Source organism: Camelus bactrianus, chromosome 2, assembly GCF_048773025.1.
Source record: "Camelus bactrianus isolate YW-2024 breed Bactrian camel chromosome 2, ASM4877302v1, whole genome shotgun sequence".
In the NCBI taxonomy this organism is placed as follows: domain Eukaryota; kingdom Metazoa; phylum Chordata; class Mammalia; order Artiodactyla; family Camelidae; genus Camelus; species Camelus bactrianus.
The window spans coordinates 56,584,749-56,608,147 of record NC_133540.1 but is presented as its reverse complement, the minus strand read 5'-3'; the positions used below and the strand labels follow the sequence as shown (position 1 = coordinate 56,608,147).

The 23,399-nt window shown below is 34.7% G+C and overlaps 1 protein-coding gene across 3 annotated transcripts in view; it reads left to right on the top strand.

The window, feature by feature from the left end:
* The window catches only part of ANK2 (ankyrin 2), a 601,138-nt gene that overhangs the window by 155,473 nt on the left and 422,266 nt on the right, over window positions 1–23,399 (top strand). For 2 of the 3 annotated variants that reach the window (XM_074341900.1, XM_074341899.1), the window contains exon 2: window positions 4,481–4,541. The exons of the other annotated variant lie outside the window; for it this stretch is intronic. In XM_074341900.1, coding sequence (XP_074198001.1) covers window positions 4,521–4,541 — 21 coding nt within the window. In that variant the 5' untranslated portion in view covers window positions 4,481–4,520. The remainder of the gene's footprint in view (window positions 1–4,480; window positions 4,542–23,399) is intronic. 3 annotated transcript variants of the gene reach the window in all.

The window sequence follows — 23,399 nt, the reverse complement described above, 5'->3', positions numbered from 1 at the left end:
ATTATACATGAACATACATATATTCATTGTCACATTTTTTTTCCCTGTGAACTACCACAAGATCTTGTATATATTTCCCTGTGCTATACAGTGTAACCTTGTTTATCTATTCTGCTTATGCCTGTCAGTATCTACAAATTTTGAAATCCCAGTCTGTCCCTTCCCACCCCTCGCCCCCTTGGCAACCACAAGTTTGTATTCTATGTCTATGAGTCTGTTTCTGTTTTGTATTTATGTTCATTTTTAAATTTTTTTTAGATTTCACATATGAGAGATCTCATATGGTATTTTTCTTTCTCTTTCTGGCTTACTTCACTTAGAATGGCATTCTCCAGGAACATCCATGTTGCTGCAAATAGCATTATGTTGTCATTTTATGGCTGAATAGCATTCCACTGTATAAATATACCACTTCTTCTTTATCCAGTCATCTGTTGATGGACATTTAGGCTGTCTCCATGTCTTGGCTATTGTAAATAGTGCTGTTATGAACACTGGGGTGCAGGTGTCTTTTTGAAGTAGGGTTCATTCTGGATATATGCCCAGGAGCGGGATGACTGGGTCATATGGTAAGTCTATTCCTAGTTGTTTGAGGAATCTCCATAGTGTTTTCCACAGTGACTGCACCAAACTACATTCCCACCAGCAGTGTAGGAGGGTTCCCTTTTCTCCACAGCCTCTCCAGCATTTGTCATTTGTGGACTTTTGTGTGATGGCCATTCTGGCTGGTGTGAGGTGGTACCTCATCATAGTTTTGATTTGCATTTCTCTGATAATTAGTGATACTGAGCATTTTTCATGTGCCTATTTATCATTTGTATTTCTTCCTTGGAGAATTGCTTGTTTAGGTCTTCTGCCCATTTTGGATTGGGTTGTTTGTTTTTTTCTTATTAAGTCGTATGAGCTGCTTATATATTCTGGAGATCAAGCTTTTGTCGGTTTCATTTTTTTGCAAAAATTTTTTCCCATTCCATAGGTTGTCATTTTGTTTTACTTATGGTTTCCTTTGCTGTGCAGAAGCTTGTAAGTTTAATCAGGTCCCATCAGCCAGGATTCTTGATGAGACTTTAATGGAGAGATGGTTTAAAGGGAATTGACTCGGGTGGGGTAGGGTATATAGTTCAGTGGTAGAATGTATGCTTAGCATACACAAGATCCTGGGTTCAATCCCCAGTACCTCCATTAAGTAAATAAATAAATAATACTAATTACCCCCCACCTCAACAAATTAAAAAAAAACAACACAAAACCAAAAACCCAAACAAAACAAAAACAAAAAGCAAAAAAGAAAATTGAGTTGGGTTGAGGGAACCATCAAGAGGTGGTGAATTACCATGGGGCAACCACCCTAACCCTTAGGCAAGACCTGAAAGACCAAAGGAAAGACCAAGGTGGAGGAAACTATGTTACTCGAATGTAGAAGGGGAACCATCTGATGGAGGCTGTAATACTAGAGGAATGCAGCTACTGCCATGAATACAGATTTCAATCTCTGTCTCATTCCACTTTGGGATCCGTTGCTGGCACATCCTACTGAACAAATGCAAATGGAAGCCAGTGTGCAGGAGAGCTTGTGTGACACAGTGTGTAGAGATCACACACAGGATGAGAGCAGGGCAGAGAAGAAAAGTGAGCAGATGGGAGCTCAAGAGTGCTGAGAAAATAACCAGCACAAACAGTTACTTCTTTTGTAATAAATTTAAAAAAAAAATGAATTGTTTTGAGATAAAGCCTAAGGATAAGAAAATGAGATCAAATTTTGCAGGTATGTAAAAGGAAATAGCAAAGAATTTGGTCTGGTTGTAGGACAAATAAAGGGAAGTAGTGATGATTAATGTTGGAAGAGGCATTTTGAATCAGACAGATAATAACGGTTTTTAATGACAGTTTCAAGATTATAGACATTATTCACTGGATTTTAAAGTAAACTTGAAAAGACTCTTTTTCAGTCATTTTAAATTAAAAGGCAATCTGTAGAATATTATGAAAAGCCAGAGCTTAGTAGGGAAAGTAATGAAACCAGGAGACAGGTGGCCATCGTGGAGACAACATTGACTTAGGATCAGAGAGCCAATGGCTAGAATTCTGAATCAGCACTAATTATTACTGTGAACTTGTTCAGTATAGACTCTGAACTCATTCATCATGGACTAAATGTGCATAATATTTCACATGGCTATTGTGAGATTAAATGAATAAACATATGTAAAATGCTTAGAATGAGGTCAAGACATAGCTTTCTGTCAATGGATGATGATACCTATCAGTCTTCGAGTGCCAGAGTTATGCCAGGTGTATCCTACCTACTATCTCTAAGCCTCCAAGTAAACTCACTGCAGGAGAACTTGGGCTCGGAGTTAAGCCCTTTGTGAGGGGCCTGTTGTTAGCAAGTGGCAGAGTCAGGTCTTGAGGCCAAGCCAGTGGGATTCCAAAGCCAGGCTCTTCCTGTGAAACCACAGTTTACATCCTTTGACTTTTTCTCCCGTAAGGTGCAAACACACCTAAAATAGCTTTCTGAGAAAAGCCAAAGGATATAATTGTGTAGTAAGTTTTCTTTAAAAATCTGTTCGGGGAAACTATTTAGTTTGGTACTTACAGGCTCCTAATGCAAAGATATAAAATATTTGAATATTTGAATATTATATATGAGGTCGTACAATTTCCAAATGGAAGGACACACTAGAATCAAAGCCTGCTTTTGAAATGTGGCTCAGTAAGTCATCTTAATCATCCTCACTCATTAACTCCATATTGTTCTGCATATCATAGTCTGTCTAATAATATTAACTTCTGTAATAGGAATACTCAGGAAGAATTTGTGAATTTTCCTTATAGTTTTAAAAATTGTGATGTAATTAGAGAAATGTCAAAAACTTTCAAAAGCCTGTAAACTTTCTAATGAGAATAAACACAAAATGACAGTGTAGGAATTAATAGTAGTAATGTATATCAGAGAGAGAATGTAGTGAGAAAGAAGATTCTGTTGATATTGCTGGAAAAAGTATTAAGTACTTCATAATGAACTTAGCAAAGGGTATACATGGACCATACAAAGAAAACTGAACACTTTTTTGGGGAGATGAAAAGGGAGATTTACATAAAGGATGGATGAGATGACAATTATTGGGATGTAGATTCTTATCAAGTCTATTTATAGACTGAATGCAATGTAATAAATCTAGTTGGACTTTAAGGAATTAAACTGTCAACAAATTGATACTAAGCTTCAATTGGGAAAGACAGAGGCATGACTATAAAAGTATATTCTGGAACAACAAGAACGAGGAAGGATATATTTTACTAGATGTAGGGACACACATAAAGCAGCAGAAGTTAGGACTAAGGATGAGTGGAACTGAAAAGAAAAAAAGGATATGTATACACACATACTTAAATTATTATTATTTATAGAAATTTGACAATATTTAAATATCATTAAAAAGATAATGGCTAAGAAAATTAGGAAACAGCAGCTCAGTGCACAAATTTGCAGGTGTTACAATGACATGTATGAACAGTAGGCAGTGACATGGAAAATAATTATAATAATATTAATAATTATAATTTATAATAATCATCTCATATATTTGTTATATAATTTTATTATATGATATTTATTATATAAATTATATGTTATATAATTTATAATATATTGTAATTATTATTTATAATAAAATAATAATTATAAACAATAAATAAGAAAAATAATGCATTTTGTACTTACATGTCTTGTGTATGATATGTTTAAAGGAGAACATATTTGTACTTGTGCTAGATGTATGTTCACCTGTTTAAACAAGTACATATTTATATTCATAGATTGAAAGAGAAAGAACATGGATAAATAAAAACAGTGTTAAATTCAGATAGTGGAATAAGAGTGATTTTTGTTGTTTCTAAAATTATTTTACTATTTTTGTAATGTTTAACATTAAAGGTTTTAGTATAGATTATGTGAACTTTCATACAGAATATAACAAAAGCATCAACCACAGTGTATTGGCTAAATATTGTTTGGCATACTAAACTTGAACCAATGAAAATAATTCTCAAGTATAAACACAAGAATTTATCTTGTTCTCAATTATCTTGACCATCTCAAATCTGTTAATGTTGCTTAAAGTTCCTTATGAATAGACAAACATTTTCATAGTTTCTTAAATCTGTTCCTCTTTTTAAAAAAATATATTTTTATTGAAGTACAGTCAGTTTACAATGTTGTGTCAGTTTCTGGTGTACAGCACAATGTGTATGCTATTTTTCCATCTTTTCATCTACTCTGTTTTGCCTAGTTTTCTGAGCTCTTGAAATATTTACATATTTTCAGTTGCTCTTTTGCATTTATAATGGAGTCACAATTTTCTTATAAATGAATTTATTAGTGCATACTATAGACCTATTTTTATTATAAATGTAAAAGCTGTTCTTAATGATAAATTGAAGTGATTTCAAACTTATATTTCCTTTTTTGTTCTTTTAGGTAAGTAACTGAACAGGGACATGAAGAACTGATATTTCAAATGACAGCCATGTTGCAAAAGGTACTTTTAGTATTTTAATATTATTGTAGAAGGAATTCTATAAAAAGACACAGAGGTTGGAATGTATAAGTTCTAGTTTGGTAAAAATAAACTTTTGTGTAAACAGAAATATAAAGATGTTATAGTTTTAATAACAGTGTAATTATGAGAAATGTAACACCTATATGATAGGGCTTTTCTTTCTGTAGTCTAGGAAATTGTTGTCAGCATTATCTGGGAAGGGAAAGATGAATAAGTTGATCACATTGCCAACATATTCATTGGTGGAATGAGGGAGGTGGGGGAAAGAAATTAGATACAACAGATAAAATGAACATACTGGGATTTGTGCATCAAAGTCATTTATTTTCCCTAAGGGCTTATGATTTGTTTTCTGTGATCAAAAAATTATCTTCAAAATAGCTTAGCTCATAAAATTGATTGCTCTAAGCTTGTCAATAAGGCAGTTTGATTCTGGATAATTCAAATAGATTGCATCAGTGTGGAGAATTCTCCAGATTCTATTTATATTAAAAAAATTTAAATAAAAGGGAGGGAAATATTACACTTAAAGAAATAATAGAACATAAATGTCTTGGATAGCTATTGTATGCATGGTTTGGGGAAATCTGATTTCTTTCTAAAGTTATAAACCTTGTCTAGAAGAATCTCTTTATTTCCAAAAAGAAATATTTAAAGTATTATAGAAACCATGGTGTCTGGTTACGAGGAAACAATTGCATTATGAACTATTGCATGAGCTGTGTGATGTCATTAACTGCAGTCACGCAAAAGACCAGTGACATTTTAGATGCAATGAAGCGTATTGGTCCTTTATAGTAAATTAAAAATTCATTACAATGAATAAAAGATATATGAGAATACTAAAAGGGAAGAAACCAACTCAACATTTATATAAAATTAGAATTTTAAAAAAATTTCTAATTTTTGCCTAGAAATTTCCTGAAGGGCCTTACAAAACTCTGGGCAGGTACAATGAAGAGACTTAATTTGGAGAGAAGTTAAAAGAAAGGAAAATAATTTTACACCAATAAGTTTATACTCTTCTAATGGTCATTTAATTAGCATGAATTTTATTTACTTTGTGGAAATTTTTTGAGTGTCAAATGAGAAATTAGGCAATTTAATTAGTACTGATGATGAGAGAGCACTAATCAGCTTGGGCTATTTTTAGGAAGGGCAGATATTCCCCTGTCTTATTGTATTACTATATTACAATACAATTTACTTCACTTGAGACACCAGTAAGACTTCTGAGTGTAAGTGCTAAGCTGGCAGTCAAGTAGATGAGTCTTAGAAACTCAGAGTAGAGATCTGTGGTAGATTTTGGAAACCATTGTCTCACATTTGGTAACTAAGACCATGGGGTTCATGAGACCACCTTTGTAGAGATTATATAGAGACCACTTTTGTATAGAGACCACTTTTTGTAAGATATCTTTATCTGATAAAGAACAGAGGACCAATTCCAATACTTAAAAAAGGGAGAGAATGGTAAGATGAGATGGAGTGGCAAATGTTGTCAACAGGTCAAGGAAGATGAAAACTTCAGTAAACCTACGCTGGATTTTTCCAAATAAAGGTCCTTAGGGTCCCTTTGTCTTAGGGAAGTTCATTCCAAGGGAAGTTGTGTGGCATGGTGGGCGCATAAGCCATCTTGGAGTGGGCTGAAGAATAAATAGGATGTAAAGTGATAAAGTTAGCAAAAAATATCGTTCTTGTGAAAAATTTCATCTGCGAATAAAAGTGAAGAGAATCCAGTACCTGGACCAGGATGTTGGGGTGACACAGGGTCTCAAACATGTTTAAATGTTAATGGGAACAGTGCAGAGAAGGGGAGAGCTTAAAGGGTTTCTGAGAGGGAAGGAAGGGACGGAGCAGCAGTGCGGGAAGGGGCATTACCCAGAGCTGATGGGAGGATATCCGCTTCAGCATAACTTGGGCGATGACGGTAGGAAATGGACAGACACAGATAGGCTTGTAGACTTGGTAGGGGAGGTTTAGGGGAGTATCAACAAAGGCTTCTATTTCCTCTGTGAAAAGGGTGTGGCCAGAGTAGTTAGGAAGCATTTGAGGAAAGGAGGAAAGCTTGAAGTAGAGTTTGTGGAGGACGAGAGAGGGGAAGTTGCATTGGGGACACTGTTGTTAGACAGGGCTGGTACCAATGACTAGGAATTTGTAGTGTCATCAAACTCCTTAAATTTTTCCAGTGGTCTTAAGCTTCCAACTTGGTTACAATTCTCAGTCAGCCACTGTAGATCATGACAAGCCTTAGGTGGGAGAAGGATTTTTTTAAACCTAATACATAATGACCTTCTCCCATAGAAGAAGAGCCATATTAAAAGACATATAATCATATTAAAATAGAGCCATATTTGAAGACCTAGAAGACCTTAACCTAAGTAAGGTGTTTTCCTGTAATTTGCATGAACATATGTGTGCTTGTAAGAGTCTATATGTGTGAATATTTCTTTCTAAAAGTCAGAAATCAGAGATCTTTGGCTTGGAGGTAAAGGATGAGAAAGATATCGAGTATTCTTTTCTCAGGTACTCATTATTGGTGTGTGTCTCCTAATGATAATATTTGTATGGCAAAATTTAAGAACACTATTTGACCTTGAGGGATAGATGACTTTTTTAAAAATCCAAAACTTATGTCTTGTTTGCCACAACCGAAGGGAGTCTGCTGTTCGTAGCTACTCAAGTGTCCTTGGCTTGGCGCGTTCTTCCTACTCTGGAGCATGACCTTTGCGTGGTAGAGTTAGACTGTTGAAGTATTAAACAGGCTTGAAGATGAAAACTTGGTTCATTGACTCTGAATATGCCCATTTAAATAGGAACTCTAAATTTCCATTTCCCATTTTGATTTTTTAGAGTGTTTTTTCTTGAGAGTGTAGAGATTTTTATAAAACTGAAGAGATCTTTTAGTCCAGGGACATTCAAATGTTTTCTTAGCTATAAAACCACTTTGCAAGATAAAACCTGGTGTAAATAAAGATAAAAAGAGAACTATTCTGGTTCCAGTAGGCATGGGGGAACTGGAACCCACTTACTTGGGTCACCTCTTTTCTCTCTTCTTTATCCTACTTTTGGGTAGGTCCCCTGAGACATCACAGTTGAACCTCCATGGAACATTGTTTGAAAATTACAATCCTAGGTGGTCACAACTATATTGAATTTCATTAAAATATAAAGTCCTTAAGATAAATTAACTGTGGTTTTAAGATAAGTTTTTTTCTCTCTAATAAAATAGGTTAGTGTCTATTTTGACTCAAAGTGTATAATTATCTTATGTTGCTAATTTTAGTGATAATAGATACTAATTTTGGCCAAAGAAACTCCATAAAAACTATTGCTATGTATGTTATGAATCTGGGGTTTGAAAGGCCAGGTACTCAATTTAATTAGTTCTCATTTCAGGATGACAAAAGTTTGTAAATGGGAACTGTTTACTAAGCTCCAGAGTAGAACTCTTCTTTATTGTCTTCAAAGGATGAACATATGACTATGACAAAGAGGATTTAACTGCCTTGATCTTGAGCAGCCATGAAAGTATGTGGTATAAGTTATGAAGATGTTGCTCTTCCATGAGGGTTTGACTTTGTCTAAGGCTAACAGTATCCACAGACACGGAATTGGATGTTTTCAAGAAAATAATATTACCCTTTTGGGAACTAGACATTGGATAAGGTAGATACAGGGAATGGTGTTAAAAAAAAAAAAAGCTAAATTGGAGTACATAGAACTCAGGGTAATAATCTCAGACTAATATGGGACATTATTGAATGTGTGATTGGTGCCACAATGTCAAATTGTTTTCTTGAGTTATTTTTGATAGTCATAGCAACTGAATGAGATAAATGTTATGACTTGATTTTATATTTGATGCACTCTCGTAGAGGTTAAGTCGTTCTTCCAACTTGCACAGTAAATTACCAGCAAATGTAGTGGAATCAAGATTTAGATCCAGATCATTTTATTTCATCACCAGAGTGGCCTAGTGAAGTCAGACCCAACAGCCAGCTGGGGTTAGAAGTCACTGAAGTGAAGGCGACATTCAAAACTGTTAGAGACGTAGCAAGAAGAGGGCTGGTCTTTCACTGCAGAGTTCTTCCCAAGAAGTTAAGTACCTTCAACAGCTCACTGAGAAAGAGTAGCTCTGACAGTCCAATGAGGGTTTGTTTCCTTAGAACCTATTGCCTTTTTCATTGCCTCCAAACAATCCTTTTTTAATATTATGCTGATTAGAGGACTGTCTCTCAGGGCTCAGGCCACTTGGGGCTTATGCCGCCAATAACTTTTAATATTGAGGCCAGGTGGGAAGAACTCTGGCTGGCTGAGCACTCCTTGTGATATCCTTGGCTTGGTGATCTGGCCATTGAAGGGGAGAGCTTTGTCTTTTCATTCCAAGATTCGTTTCCTGAGAAAAGAGAGGGAGTTCAGTTCTGGGTTATGTCCTGACATCTTCTACTTAGTGGTATATCCCTGAGTGACACATTAAGATCCATATCTACTGGTCTGTGAAATCTTGTTCTAGTTATAGAGAAGAAAGTGATGGAAGGAAATGAGAACAATTAAAAGGGTTGAATGTGACATCATGTGGGCCAGATATAAAATTACAGTCTTGAGTTTTTAAATGGTTTTTCAAGGCTTATTTAAACTGTGTAGGACTACTGGGAAAAAATAGCAAAGACTAATAAACTTCTCTCATGTTAAGGAATAGAATACCCTGCATTGACATGATTATTGCTAATGTGTGTATTTTTGTTTGCCTGTGGTGTCAAAAAACGCTTAGACCACAGTGGTGGCAATTTCTTATCTTTTTGTTTAAATCAAATGTAGTATTTGAAACATTTCCTACAGTGATGGATAACTGACTTTTGTTCTGATCAATAATTATAACAATTTGCTTAAATTTAGAAAACTCAGGCTCTGTATTTTCTATAATATTTTTCCCCTGGTAATTATATATAATTGGGAGTAATGACAGAATTAAATTTGTTCCTCTTAATCCATTTAAGTGTTAACAACCATCAAATCAAAGTGGGAGTTTCTAGTCTCTTTTTTTCTTTCAGCCAAACATAATAGCTATATTATCCTTATATTATTGTAACATACAATTCTTGTGACTGAAGACAAGAATCTTTTCTTTCATCCTATTTCCTGTTTTGTTATATTTTGTTTTTGGTTAAAGCTGTTTATGTTTGGCATAAAAACCCTTTTTCTGTCCTCACTGTGAAAAAGGGAGAAAATGAAAATTCAGTAAACCAAAGTACTACCAATTTTTCTGAAAGGAAAAAAAATAGGATTTTTGAGGGGGAAAGTGTTCGCTCTATGATGAATTTTTCTGGAACCAATCCCTCATTCTGTATTCAGTCTATGTACAACATGGACCGTGTAGAAAGAATTGGTATCCAATAAAGTGAACAAAGCTCTAATGAGCTAATTGATCACTTAATCTTTTCAAAGCAAAATTTGCCTTCCTCTCCCAGTCCCTCCATTTGACTTGTACAAATTATTTGTAATTCTAGCAATGCTAGTAATTTTTTATTACAGTTACCATATTGGTCACATAATTAATCAGGGGCACAACAGTAAAATTTGTATTAGTTATTTTTATCCACCATGTTCTTTAGTGTTTAAAATTTTGTAAACAAATAAACAATGGAGTAAGCATGTTCTTCTTGGGCAAGTTGGAGAGCTTTTTTCCCCTACAAACTTATATAAATCATAGTGATCTCCGATGTCTGAATCCCCATGCTTAGAGACAAAGCATATGAGGAAAGCAGGACCTTACCCTCAACAGTGGACTAAAGCTGGAAATACTGATCTCACAGAAAAGATCGTGCCCTTCTCAGCATACATCTGGCCCTTTTCATTTTGCTTTCATCAGCTGGGGCTGTTCAGTGGTGCAAAGAAAACATTGTAAAATGCTTACAGCTTTTAGAAGTGCTTCTGAACTCTTCAAATAATGGTAAGAATTGCAAAACTTATAGGAAGAGCTCATCACAGAAAAGCTTTATTCAGCTCCACAGGGAACGGTGAACGCCAGTTAGAGAGCTGCTCTAAAGTAAAATACTTATAAGAAGGGGATACTGAAGTATGCATTGTCGTAAAGCTTAAAGGGAACAAATGTGTGTTTCATCGCATGTCCAAACCTAATATCTGTGAAGGGTGTCTGTGACCGCCAGCAGAGGGAGAGTGAAATTTTGCAGATGGAGAAAAAGGAACTTTCAACAATCCAGCTTAGTTCTTTGGCCAAGATCCAGTGCACTGGGAATTCTCCAGCAAAATGGGTTGAACTTGGCAGATATGCAAATATGCATATTTCTACTCAGAACAATAAGGCAAACATGGAGACTTCCAGAGGAACTAATTATCTTTTGTATTTTTTACCTTAGAACGAGGGTAATATTTGGAAGACAATTAACTGCTAAGAGATTTTAGAAGCAGCGTTTGAAAAATGTTTAAAGAAAAACCTGTATTTAGCTTTTTTCAAAAAGGGTTTTAATACCCACTTGTGTTCCTCAAATAATTTATTATAATTGACAGAAACCCAAGCCATATGGTTTACAATTTGAAGACATTTGTTTATTATTTGCTGTTGGCCTTTTAACGAAAAATTCTATTTCATTATCTTTTGTTTTTCTCGCTGCTTATTGCTATAGTTTCATTATGAAACCAGTGCCATCCTTTCTCTTATGATGTGTCCATATGAAACAAACCCTGTTTACTGACTTACATTACAGAAAAACAAGCTACAAAAGAGTAACAATGAGTTTATCTCCAAAGAATACTTTCTGGAAAATATTGGCATATATGAAAATGTTCTGTATATATCAACATTAACAGATAGTAAATGTTTTATATGTGTTTGCATGACTATATATGAGAAGAGTGATGCCATGGTCTTTCAGAACAAATTGCTATAGTAATTTAAAGTAATTTGACCAAAGTGTTTTTAAGTTCTAATATACATATTTAAAGTATTTCATTATAAAAATTAAATCATACAAAACAGTAGAGAGGATGACTTATTTGAAGTGCAAATCCTTGATTTTTCACACTCTGTAGAATTTTTTAGTTACAGTTGGGGCATTACAAAATGTTTAATGTGCTTAAAATAGGCACCTTAAAAGAAAATATGCACGTTTAAGAGTGGACTGGTGAATAGAGAGCTTTTTAAATAAAATAAATAAATGTGTATGTTCTGGGGTGGAAAGATGGCCAAAGTAAAAAAAGAAAAAAGAAGAAAGAAAAGAAAGGTGTAGAATACTATGCTTGAACCTGCTTCTGTGCATTGCCTGCGTAGCCATAGTAAAGCTCTGAAGGACACGAAACTGTCAATGGTGGGTTGCCTTTGGTGAATAGGACTCTCTCAAGTTGACATAAGCAATCTTAATAAATACATTCTGTATTGCTTGGATTTTTTTCAATGAGTGTGTTACCAATACATACGTATTAAAACAGACATACACACACATATAAGGGAATGTGTATATATTTTAAAGGGAATAATGCAGTGGAAAGGCTACTAGTCCTGACGTTGCAATTGAGTGTGTGACCATCCAAAAAAGTAAACAGATCTATTTATTTTACATGATTATTATTATGTAATTATATATTTTGTAATTATTATGTTATTATGAGACTCATTTGAAATTATGGATCAGGAAGAGAAAATTAACTTTTCTGCTGTTAAACAAGGGCACTGACAACTAGAAAATGTGTCAGTTCTATTGAGAGAATTAGGCTAAGAACTTACCCTATAGGTCTGATTGACTTTGCAGAAAGTGTAGAATTAGGGTAGTGTCGAGAGTAGCACTGACATAAAGTTATTTCTATTGGTAAATATTACTCTGAAAGGACTAAAATTAGGGAATCACAAACACATCAGCGTGATAGAAAAGATTGGATTTGGTGGAGTTACAAAATACATCATTAGCCATTGTTAATGAGTGGAAAAATAATTACTAATTAGGTTTTTATTTTCCTACATAACATATGTAGTTTTGGTTTGGGTCCATCAGTTTCACTTACTACAAATCTACATTAAAACTGCATACAGACTGTATCCTTCAGAAACATGATAATGACTACATCTAGGAAATCATCATTAGGGAAAAAAAAATCTACTGGACTGAAAATCCATTGACATCTCTAAGGTTTCTTCCAGATGTATAATTTTCTGATATAATAGCTCAATCAATGATTAGAACAAGATACACCATGAGGCCCAGGTTGCCTGTGTCACAGTAAAAGAACTAACATTAGCTTGTGTGTTGGGGTAGTTTACATAGTTGTTCACATTTGTTGTTGCTAGTTCTTCCCATTGTAACTATCCACACTATCTGATAACACTAGAATTGTGCTATATTAAATATTGCCTGAATAGTTAATATTTATGATATGAAATATTTATATAAAATTTCAGTGATCAGCACTTCAGTATCTTTTTGTGTACAGTTTTATGGCAAGATGAAGCTTGTTTTAAAGGCATTAGACAAGTATAATTCCTTTCCCTGTTCAATAGGTAAAGTTACTATCATTCCTACTTTCTAAGCAAGGTAATTAGGATACTGAGAGGATAAGAGATTTGCTCAATATAATAATCCTTAATAAAAGTTTAAAAAAATGAATACAATCTCTACCATTCTAAAAACAAAATAGGTAGAAAGAAAGGAAGGGAGAGATGGAGGAAGAGAAAGAAAGTGAGAGAGACTTTCCAGTGAATCATATGAGCACTTTATCAAGTCCATATGAGCCCCTTTTAAATGGAATATTTTAATGTTGAAAATTGATTTGAGTTTGTACGTTTTACTTATTTTCTTAACATTTTTTTGATCAGGATTAATTTTTGAGTAATATATTTTGAAAAATAATATGCTTGAATTTTTCCAGTTAGATTTTGGAGTCTATATTTGAGTTCAACACCTTGAATTCTCTAAATGTTTCAAAAGTCTCTTCTATAGATTCTATTCTCCTTATCTGTATTGGCCTCATCTATAAATGTGTTAGACATATACCATAAAGTTGTTCAGATATACCTATTTTTGTTCAATAGCTTAAAAGCCCTATTTGGAAACCATAGAGAAGTTTTAGTGTTTGGAATGGAATTTGAAAAGAGATCCAAGTCTTATGGAAATGGGACAATTTGCTATGACATTTAGAGATAATAGCATCTTCAAGATATTTTTTCTGTATTTATGTTTTCTTATATTAGGGGACTTTCCACAGATACTTATTCTGTGTTCTCTTCAATGGCAATGTGTTATTGCAGTAATAGCTGACATCTTTAGTGCCTACTAAGGACCTCAGACATATCATACTTTGATGTAGATTTTTATTATTCCCATTTCATAGAAGTGGAAACTGAAGCACAGCATGGCTGTAGAACTTGTGTAGATCTCATCAACTGTGACATAGCTAGGCTTCAGATCCACACTTGCCTGATTTCAAAACTCACGTGGTTAATCGTAAAATCAAACTGTCGCCTATGTATCTATATACATAGATAACTGTCCTATGTCAACATAATAATGTGTGTAACCTTTATTGCAGCCTATCATTGATGGAAATGACGTAGGGTAAAATGAGATGTGATTCCATAGCGTTTCTAATGTGAATAACAATCTGATTGCACACCTGCTCAGTTATCTTTCTGTAACCTGAGGGAGAAAAGGCCCCAGCATGTGGGTATTCAGATTGTGAAGGAGTGGCACCTGCTGTTTCCTAAAATTTCGAGCCAATAGGGGCCTTAGAGAGCTAGTCCAGCTCCTGATTTTTTTACATTCAAGTCTCCGAATTGTGGTTTAAATGATAGTCTAGGAAGAACATAATGTTTCTCTGTTGGAGGAGAGATCTGTTGGGGATACATAAAGGAACATGTGAATTTGAAAATGTGAATCCTATTTTTGGAAAGCTTAATGCAACACAGTCTTAAGGATAAGGGTGATGACTAGTGCTGCTGGGGCTGAGTCCCAGTGACTGCTGATTTCTTCTAAACAGTTACTAGAAAATACATCTAGACTAAGGTTTGTGACTAAATTTAGGGTCTATATTTTCTGATTTTCCTCAAGATAGGTATATGACTCCAGGGAATTGAATTGAGTTGTAGAAATTAGATTTTGATTTCTTCTCTGGTTATTATTTCTCTTTCTACTTCCTTGTGTGTTCTAGAGAAAGCTTTTTTGTGGCAGGAGCCTTATCTGTTTTTTCAGTCTCAGGATCCTCAGTGCCTGGAAGCTAATGATGGGAGCTCAGTAAACATACTGGGATAAACAAGTAAGTGGTAAATGTCAAACTTGATTTAAAGAAATCTTTACCAAGAACATGAGATTTGACAGGAAAATTAGACTCCAAAGAAAAATTTTTTAAAGGAAAAGTTAAAATTGTCAAAGAAAAATATAGGCTGGAGTGTATCTTGAATAATATTTTCAGTTTTAAAAACTGGTAACAAGGTAACATCATTTGTTTTTCAATTTGTTTTGTGTTTTAGTCTTGCACTTGCTGTCATTATCTAGGCTTTGCAATTTTGTTTGTGGGCCCAGGACTTTGCTTAGTATAATTATTAAGTATACTTTGTATAACTTTGTACAGCATTTGCCTGTTAGCACAGAATTTTATACCTAGAATGTAAAAAATTAGCATGCAAATTTTTTCCTTTTCTGTATACTTTTTAGTGTTTTTAATTGATATTTAGGTGCTGCATTGAGAAAAGCTGATATATGAATTTCATTAAGATAAAAAAATGTTGTTAAACTATAGTAAATATATTCTTTTTAGGGGTCAAACAACACTTCTGTTTTGTGGATTCTAAATGTTACAATTACTGAATTAATAAACCAGACACATGAATCTGTAGCATTTTTGTTTTTTGATGTGGTTTTGAAGAGGAAATGGGCTAACGTTAAACTGAATAGTTTGGACATAAGTAATAAAAATCTGCCTTTGATTTGGTTATTGAAGGTTAATGCACTAAATGTACTGTTTCATCATTATCACTGAGCAAGTCAGTGAGTCTCAGTAATGGAAAATTGGGAGAATGTGGGGTTATTTGTCAAATTCATCTTTGATGCACATTGTAGTTCTATGCTGAAACTATGTTTATTAAGCAGAGGAAATTAATCTATAAATGTTGCCAAAACTTGGCCCTCGTACCCCACTTACTGAATTGAGACTCAAGAACAGAGTTTTGGAAGAAGTAGAAGAGGCAGCTTTATTTCTTTGCCAGGCAAAGGAGGTCACCGTGGGCTAATGCTTCTAAGACTATCAGCCTACTGGGGAAAGAAGACAAGGGGTTTTACAGTAAAAGTCCAAGAGTTCAAGGGGCAGACCTAGTTTCCATAGAGAGATCATATACAAGGTAAAGAATTGTTGCAAAGTTGTTCTTGTTTTCGCAGATGCAGTGGTCCCCTTCCCTCTGCTGGGTGTGAAGTCTACCTCCAGCTTTGGGATTCTCTTAATATTCTTGTACCTGGAACAAAGGATGCCTAGGAAGGGGCTCCATGGAAGAGAGTCCTAGTGAAAAACTTGTGCATTTTAAAGTCAGGCTGATAAATGCTTTTAGACTTTTAGGCAGGCTGAGGCTTGGGACCTCCTGCTACAGGCTGAAGCCTGCAGCTTGAACAACAGGATACAAGGAAGTCGCAAAGAGTCAAGAGCAGGGCACTGAGCAGGATCCCTGCACACAGCACCATGAGGTAGTTGGGTGGACCACCCAAGCCTCCCTCCTCTCCAGCCCAACCTTGGTCAGCAAGAGCATGAGAAAAACCCTTTAAACCATTATGCAGTTAAGCAGTTATGAGCACCATTACAGATATCAGATGGTCACAAATGATGTCAATATAGTCCTGCTCAGTTACATAAAGACTTGATGAATAACCAATGCATAAATTAAAATTCTCACCTTTAATCTATTATTTAAATAGTTCAATGAAACATTTATAGTCTATGTGTATTTTGTGGGAATTTGGATAGCAACATGACTGAGTAAAAGTGTCAACTTTCTGCTAAGACTGTAATTTTCTTAATGGTCAAGATTGAGTCACTTTCATATCTCCCATTCCTGGCACAAAGTCTGACACGTTAAAGAAGTAGAAAACAAAAACCTCAATATGCATTTGTCAGATAAGTGAATAAATATCTTCAACCATTATAAAAGCATCAAGATTTCCCATCAATATATTATAATGAGTAATTCAATGATCAAATTACATATCTTTGCTGTACATAAAGTTCTGTGAAAGGCACTTTAATGAAATGAAAATGACATAAAAAGGGCTCTGCTTTTAAGGAACTTACCCAATTATAAAGGAAATATACAGGGACAATTTAAATTCCAATTCCGTAAATGCTGTGGGAGCAGAAGGAGGGGAAGGCTTGAGTAAAGGGATATTTTGGAAAAAAGGAAAAGTATGTGCGAAGGCACAGGAGTGTGGGAAACATACCAATTCCAGAGCAGCAAGTAATCAAGATAGCTAGACCTAGGGTTTGTGCACAAGGTTGGTTTGAGTAGAGGGGTACAAGAGTCACGCAGCTGCTTTCAGCTACCGTCTTTCTGCCAAAGCACGAAGCATCACAATACAACAGAACTCCTAAAAGTCTCCTTATTGATAGAGCTTTTGGATCTAGACCCATTTTCCATATCATATTACAACCAGGTTAATACTACAAGCTTTTGATGCTTCCAACTTCCAATGTTGTTTATCATTCTCCTATTTTATATTTTGCTTCATTAACTTGAGATTCTATGCATCCTATCTTCTTTCACCAACACTGCAGTGGGTGACACTCCTGCTGTTGGTACTAACTGTTGGACTTCATCAGAGGTAAAATTGGTTAAAAAAAATGAGGCTCAGATCACAAGGGACCTGTCTTCCATGTGTTAAATTTTGAGGGTCTGGTGGGAAAGAGGTCGCATTAGCAATAAACTCCAGCTATTTCCTTGTTATGATACATCATAAGATGACATAGATTTTGGGGAGAGCATCATGGTTCTGGATTGAATTCTTACTTTGTAGGCTCAGAAATTATGTTTGTCAACACATCAAGAATTGACCAGTTTCTTAGAGGTGAATTCATGTTAACTGACCTCACAGGAAGTGATGTATAAAACAGAGTTCCAATGTATTGTCACATAACATTTTTTTTTTTTTTACTGTGGTAGGTATTTATTGAAAAAAAAATCTGCCTATAAGTGGACCCATGCAATTCAAACCCATGGTGTTCAAGAGTCAATTGTAATTGGTAAACAAGTATCATTATTTCGGCTTAGTGAGAGGAAGGCATTTGGGGTTGTGTGGGTTGCAGAGTGAACTCGTTTTGTTCTCACTCCGTTACAGTCCCAGAGTGACCTTGTCTAACACTGAAGTTCATGTTCTGTTATGTTCTCCAACAGCAGAACAAAGCTTAGCTGTTAATGATAGTCCAAGTTGAAGTGGCGTGCGTGTAAGACCTAGTTGTGAGCATCAGACCGGTTTCTGGACATTAGAGGTTACTTTTCTTCTCTCCTACTGTGGAGTCAGTGGATGGGGCAGATCTATGACTCCAAGCTGCCAAGCTTGCCTAGACCTCAAATGGAATGGCTAGGTCACTGTAAAGAAAACTTTTTGGAAATCTGCTTTTACAAAATCAAACCATCGGATCAAAGCAGAACAAAGCAGCATTTCCTATCTACTAGCGCCACAGTAATGTAAATTGGAAAGCTAGCTAAATCTGACACCTGGAAAGAATTAGGTTTGAGTCCTGGCACTGCTTCTTGATTACTGTGTGACTTGATATATATGTGTCACAAAACGTTTAAATAGTAGTGCCATCATGGGCGTGGTATTCTAACTCTATAGGCAAATAAAATTGTATGGGAACGAAATATTAACAGAAGATTTTTACATAAGCAGGGGACCAGAGGAAGAGGAAGATAATTATATAATTGATTGTCAATGGCATCAGCCTAGGATCCCAAGACACCATCTGCATAAAAGGATTATCTGGCCAGCAGGGTAAAAATGCAGGTGACATGGGGCCCACACATCACTTTCCTTACTTGGACTGGCACTGTCTACATCTTTCTTCTCTGACTCTGCCCTACCTGTGAATCCTCTGCTGCCTAGACCCTCCTCTGGGCAGAGCACTCTTCCAATTAGCAGTGTATTCAGGAGGCAAATAGGTTTTATTTCATGGCCGTCTTTGGTTGATTGGAAGTGGCTGCCTGAAGCAGTCTGGAGAAAAACTCCCAGACTCAGGCAAGCTAAGTGGACCAGAGTGCCTGGGAGGTTGTGGTTGAGGAATGCTCTGGGCTTCTGAAGGGGGAGAGTGAAGATGAGTTACTGTATTTGCCTCCCATGCGTGAATAATTCATATTATGCACAGCACCTAAAAAGAGTATAAGCAGAAAAGTAACATCATCAGATTTTCAGGGGAAGGGTCCAGCTCAGTGGTAGAGTAAGTGGTTAGCATGCATGACATCCTGGTTTCAATTCCCAGTACCTCCCTTAAAAATATAAATAGATAAACAAACCTAATTACCTCCAGTTGCAAAAAAAGAAAGAAAGAAATTTAAAAAAAGAATGTAAAAAAAAAAGATTCTCATTTAAGGAGGGACACAAGATGATCAAATCACCTGTCCAGATTTGTTCCACCCAGTACCACTCTGAGCGCAAGCTATTGGACTAGAAGCAGCTGAGGGACAGAGTGGAAACATCTAACTTCAGACACTAGTTCTCTGTGATTACCTTCACCATGGCTAGTGGCATTGGTTGTCCCAGTGAATACTATTGTATACTATTTTTTCCTGTTTGAATAATAATGAGAAGCATATTAAAAATCTTGGCTTTGTTGGGCAAAACTGAGGAACTTTTTAAATTCGGTCAACACTCCTCAATTATAAAGCGGAACATTCCTATTTAATTCTTAGAAATGGTTTATTGAAAGACAAGTCCATCATATTTTATGGCTGAAATCTATCTACTTGTGCCTTTTAATTTGAACACTACTAGTGTTCAGACCATTCCACTAAGAGCTTTTAATGCTCACTACCTCACTTCTATGTTCACGTCTAAAGATTTATAGTCTGTTTGTTGCTTTATTTCATTAGTAAGTGGAATCAATTTGATAAAAGACTATTTAATTGACGAAGAGGGTCATTTTCATCAGTTTTGCTTTGGTTGGATTAGGCAGCCCTGGACTGCAGATGAGTTGAGTGCACACCTCACTAACAGAGTTAAGCTGAGAAACTTTCTTGAGCAGATTTCTTTCCTGGAAATAGGAGACTTTTTAATGACTTGAGTCTCATTTGCATGTTAAAGATTATTTATAAAATATTATATATGAGGCATTCTGCTTAAGGATATAATTTATTGTAAGACATGGCTATTTTGCCAAGTAACTACAAGCTAGTAGACTTGGGCCTTTTATGAACCAGATGCTTTTTATGTGCTAGACATTTTGTGGATGTAATTTTACATCCCTACATCTAATCTTTGAGGGAATATTATTAATATGCACTTTGAAATGTACATTATAAGGAACAGCGATCAAATAATTTGCTCAAGTTTAGACAGCTAAAAGTGATATTTAAATTGGAACCCAGGCCTGATTTAATGACAAAACCTACAATCATTATAACTTCATAGGGACATATGTGAGGGAGTATAGTTTGCAAAATACAATAATTTGGGTTTTTTCCTTTTTTAATTTCATTTAAAAAATTTTTTTAATTGAAGCATATTCAGTTACAATGTGTCAATCTCTGGTGTACAACATAATGTCCTAGTCATACATATACATACATATATTCATTTTCATATTCTTTTTCATTAAAGGTTATCGCAAGATATTGAATATAGTTCCTTGTGCTATACAAAAGAAATTTGTTTTTATCTATTTTTATATATAGTAATTAATATTTGCAAATCTCGAACTCCAAATTTATCTCTTCTCACCCCCTTACCCCTTGGTTACCATAAGATTGTTTACTATGTCTGCGAGTCTGTTTCTGTTTTATAGGTGAGTTCATTAGTATCTTCTTTTTTCTTTTTTTAGATTTCGCATATGAGTGATATCCTGTGGCATTTTTCTTTCTCTTTCTGGCTTACTTCACTTAGAATGACCATCTCCAGGTCCATCCATGATGCAGCAAATGGCATTATTTTATTCATTTTTATGGCTGAGTAGTATTCCATTGTATAAACATATCACAATTTCTTTATCCAGTCATCTATTGATGGACATTTAGGTTGTTTCCATGTTTTAGCTATTGTATATAGTGCTGCTATGAACACTGGGGTGCATATATGTTTTCGAATTTGAGTTCCCTCTGGATATATCCCTGGGAGTGGGATTGCTGTATCATATGGTAAGTCTATTTTTAGTTTTTTGAGGAATCTCCATTCTGTTTTCCATCAAAATACAATAATTTGAATTATTTGTGCTGTTGTTCCCAAAGGATTCTGCAGGGCATAAATTGATGACACTATTTACATTCTGTCTCAAAATCTCTTAATCTGAAGATTATGCCACATTCTAACAAATAAAATAAAAAAGCGTGACAGTAATACTAATGATATTCTCTGCTATCTTCTTAGTGCTTTGCATTTTAGATTTATGTTGTTTGGCATGCTAATAGAATTATTGGTTTTGGATTACAAATTGGTTTTTTGTGTCCTTTAATTTTTTTATTTTCAATATTCATGCTGATTACTTTCTGTTTTTGAAAAATTGTTACAGTTTTTCCATGGCAGTTTATTTTCCTATGTTCCTACCTGTTGTTTACTTGGCTATTATTTATTTGGCTACTTCTGGGACTGGGATTAGTGTTTGCTTATCATCATTTCTGCATCATTATTTAAGTCTATTATACTGCTAATCAGGGGTGGCAGTATCCTCTGCTTTAATTGACTTCCCCATTACTTAAGCTTGCTATTGAATTTCTATTTTCTTCTACTTTGTATTTAATAAATATTTATCATTTTCTACACGCAAAGACTTTTTGGATTGACTAAAGTGGAACTTTTCTTAGCTTACGAGACATTTATTAGTATACTGGGATATGCATATTAGGAATGTCCTCTGGCCTTAGTTCCATATTGAAAATTGGCAGATACATCTTCTAGAGTAAATGAATTTATAGGTGACAGTGAAGACTTGTAGCAGCTCTACAGAACTGTAGTTTATAATTCCACTAGCTTTAGTCAGGTTACATTTCTTTATCACAGATATTTTTCTTTATAAGTATTAAATATGCTTTTAAAAAAACAAATGATATTTTTAAATAAATAGAACACTTAACATTAGCTCACTCATTGGCATTAACGTTGGTTGAAATCCAACCTTTCAGGTGAGGAAATAAAACAATTAGTTTATTTTATGAAAGCCAATAAAATAATTAATGTAACTAATTTTAATATATAGTGAATTATTTTTAATGCACCTAAATCCTAACAATTTGAGATGCATACAGCTTTTAATATCTTTTTATTTTTCCTAAGACAAATGAAATAGGCGTATTACAAGATAGAATTCTCTTAGCACAAAATAACAAGCAGAAAATTAATAAACCAGCATTTTGTTCATACTTCTGTAATAGGGAATAATCCTTTGTTTGCTTTAATCATATTAAATGTCTTGCTAAGGCTTGCAAATGTAGCTAAGTGCAGCCAAACTAAAGTTCTAGTTAGGAAATGCAAAACTGAACTTTAAATGCACTAAAATGTCTGCCAGTAATGAAAATTGAACATCATAATGAAAAAATTATTTGTCTAGATAAGAATAAATATCATTTTAGTTAATGATGCTGTCAGTATGCCTATAGTTTTTCCTTATGCAGATATTAATATAATTTATTATACTTTAGAGGGGAATAATAAAATTATAGAATTTTATGTCTACTGGAAAGGACTCTTACAGACCATTCAGTCCAGTGATCTTACTTTAAGTGCTATGGAAGTGAAGGTTCTCCACCTGGCTGGTTAGTGGCAAAGCTAGGTTTAGAACTCACATCTCCCACTTCCAAGCCCAGAATGTTGTTCCTCACACAATGCTACCTCTGATTATGGTATACAATACCCACTAAATCTTTTATATGACCCAAAGTAAATCTGCATTCCTAATATTGAGGAGATTCAGCTCATTTTTCTTTTCACGAATATTTATAAAATACATTCTGTGCAGGCAGCAACTCCTGAGATGGTGTCAGGTATGAGGCATGGTCTTATGACATCTGAATGGGAACTGTCGATATAAATATTCCCCTTCCCACAGCCAAGCACAATGTGTTTCTCTATCAAAAAGCAATTAGCTAAACTTTTTAGAAACAATGAATAGCACATATATGTAAATTTTAAAAATGTACAGTGGAAAAAATTTTTAATCCAAAAAAAGAAAAGAAAAGCAATTAGCTAAGAAATAATAAATGTCTCCAGAATATCAGACACATGACAATGGATAGAGAATGTAATGCTAAAGAGACAAGATATATTTTTATGAAGATCTGTGCTTTTAAAATCTGAACAAAATAAAACAATCTTCAAGGATTTTTGATTACTAAAAATTATATATATTATTTTCAACTATGAATAACAATTTCGGCATTGAAATCTTAAATTCTCTTGGCTTTTTAGAAGGATTTACCACATTGTTATAAATAACGTGCAGACTGGCAAAGAGAAGCCATTTATTTGCTTAAGTTCCTCGTAGATACAGTGTGTGTAGATTTTTATACTGCCACCAAATATGGTCTGTTCTGTTCTTATTTAATTGAATTGTCATGTTTACTCTGTAGACTTGCTTTAATTCTGGCTACACCTTATTGCACACACATACTTAAGAATCAAGAATTCTCCTTTCCACCCTCCTTCCCTT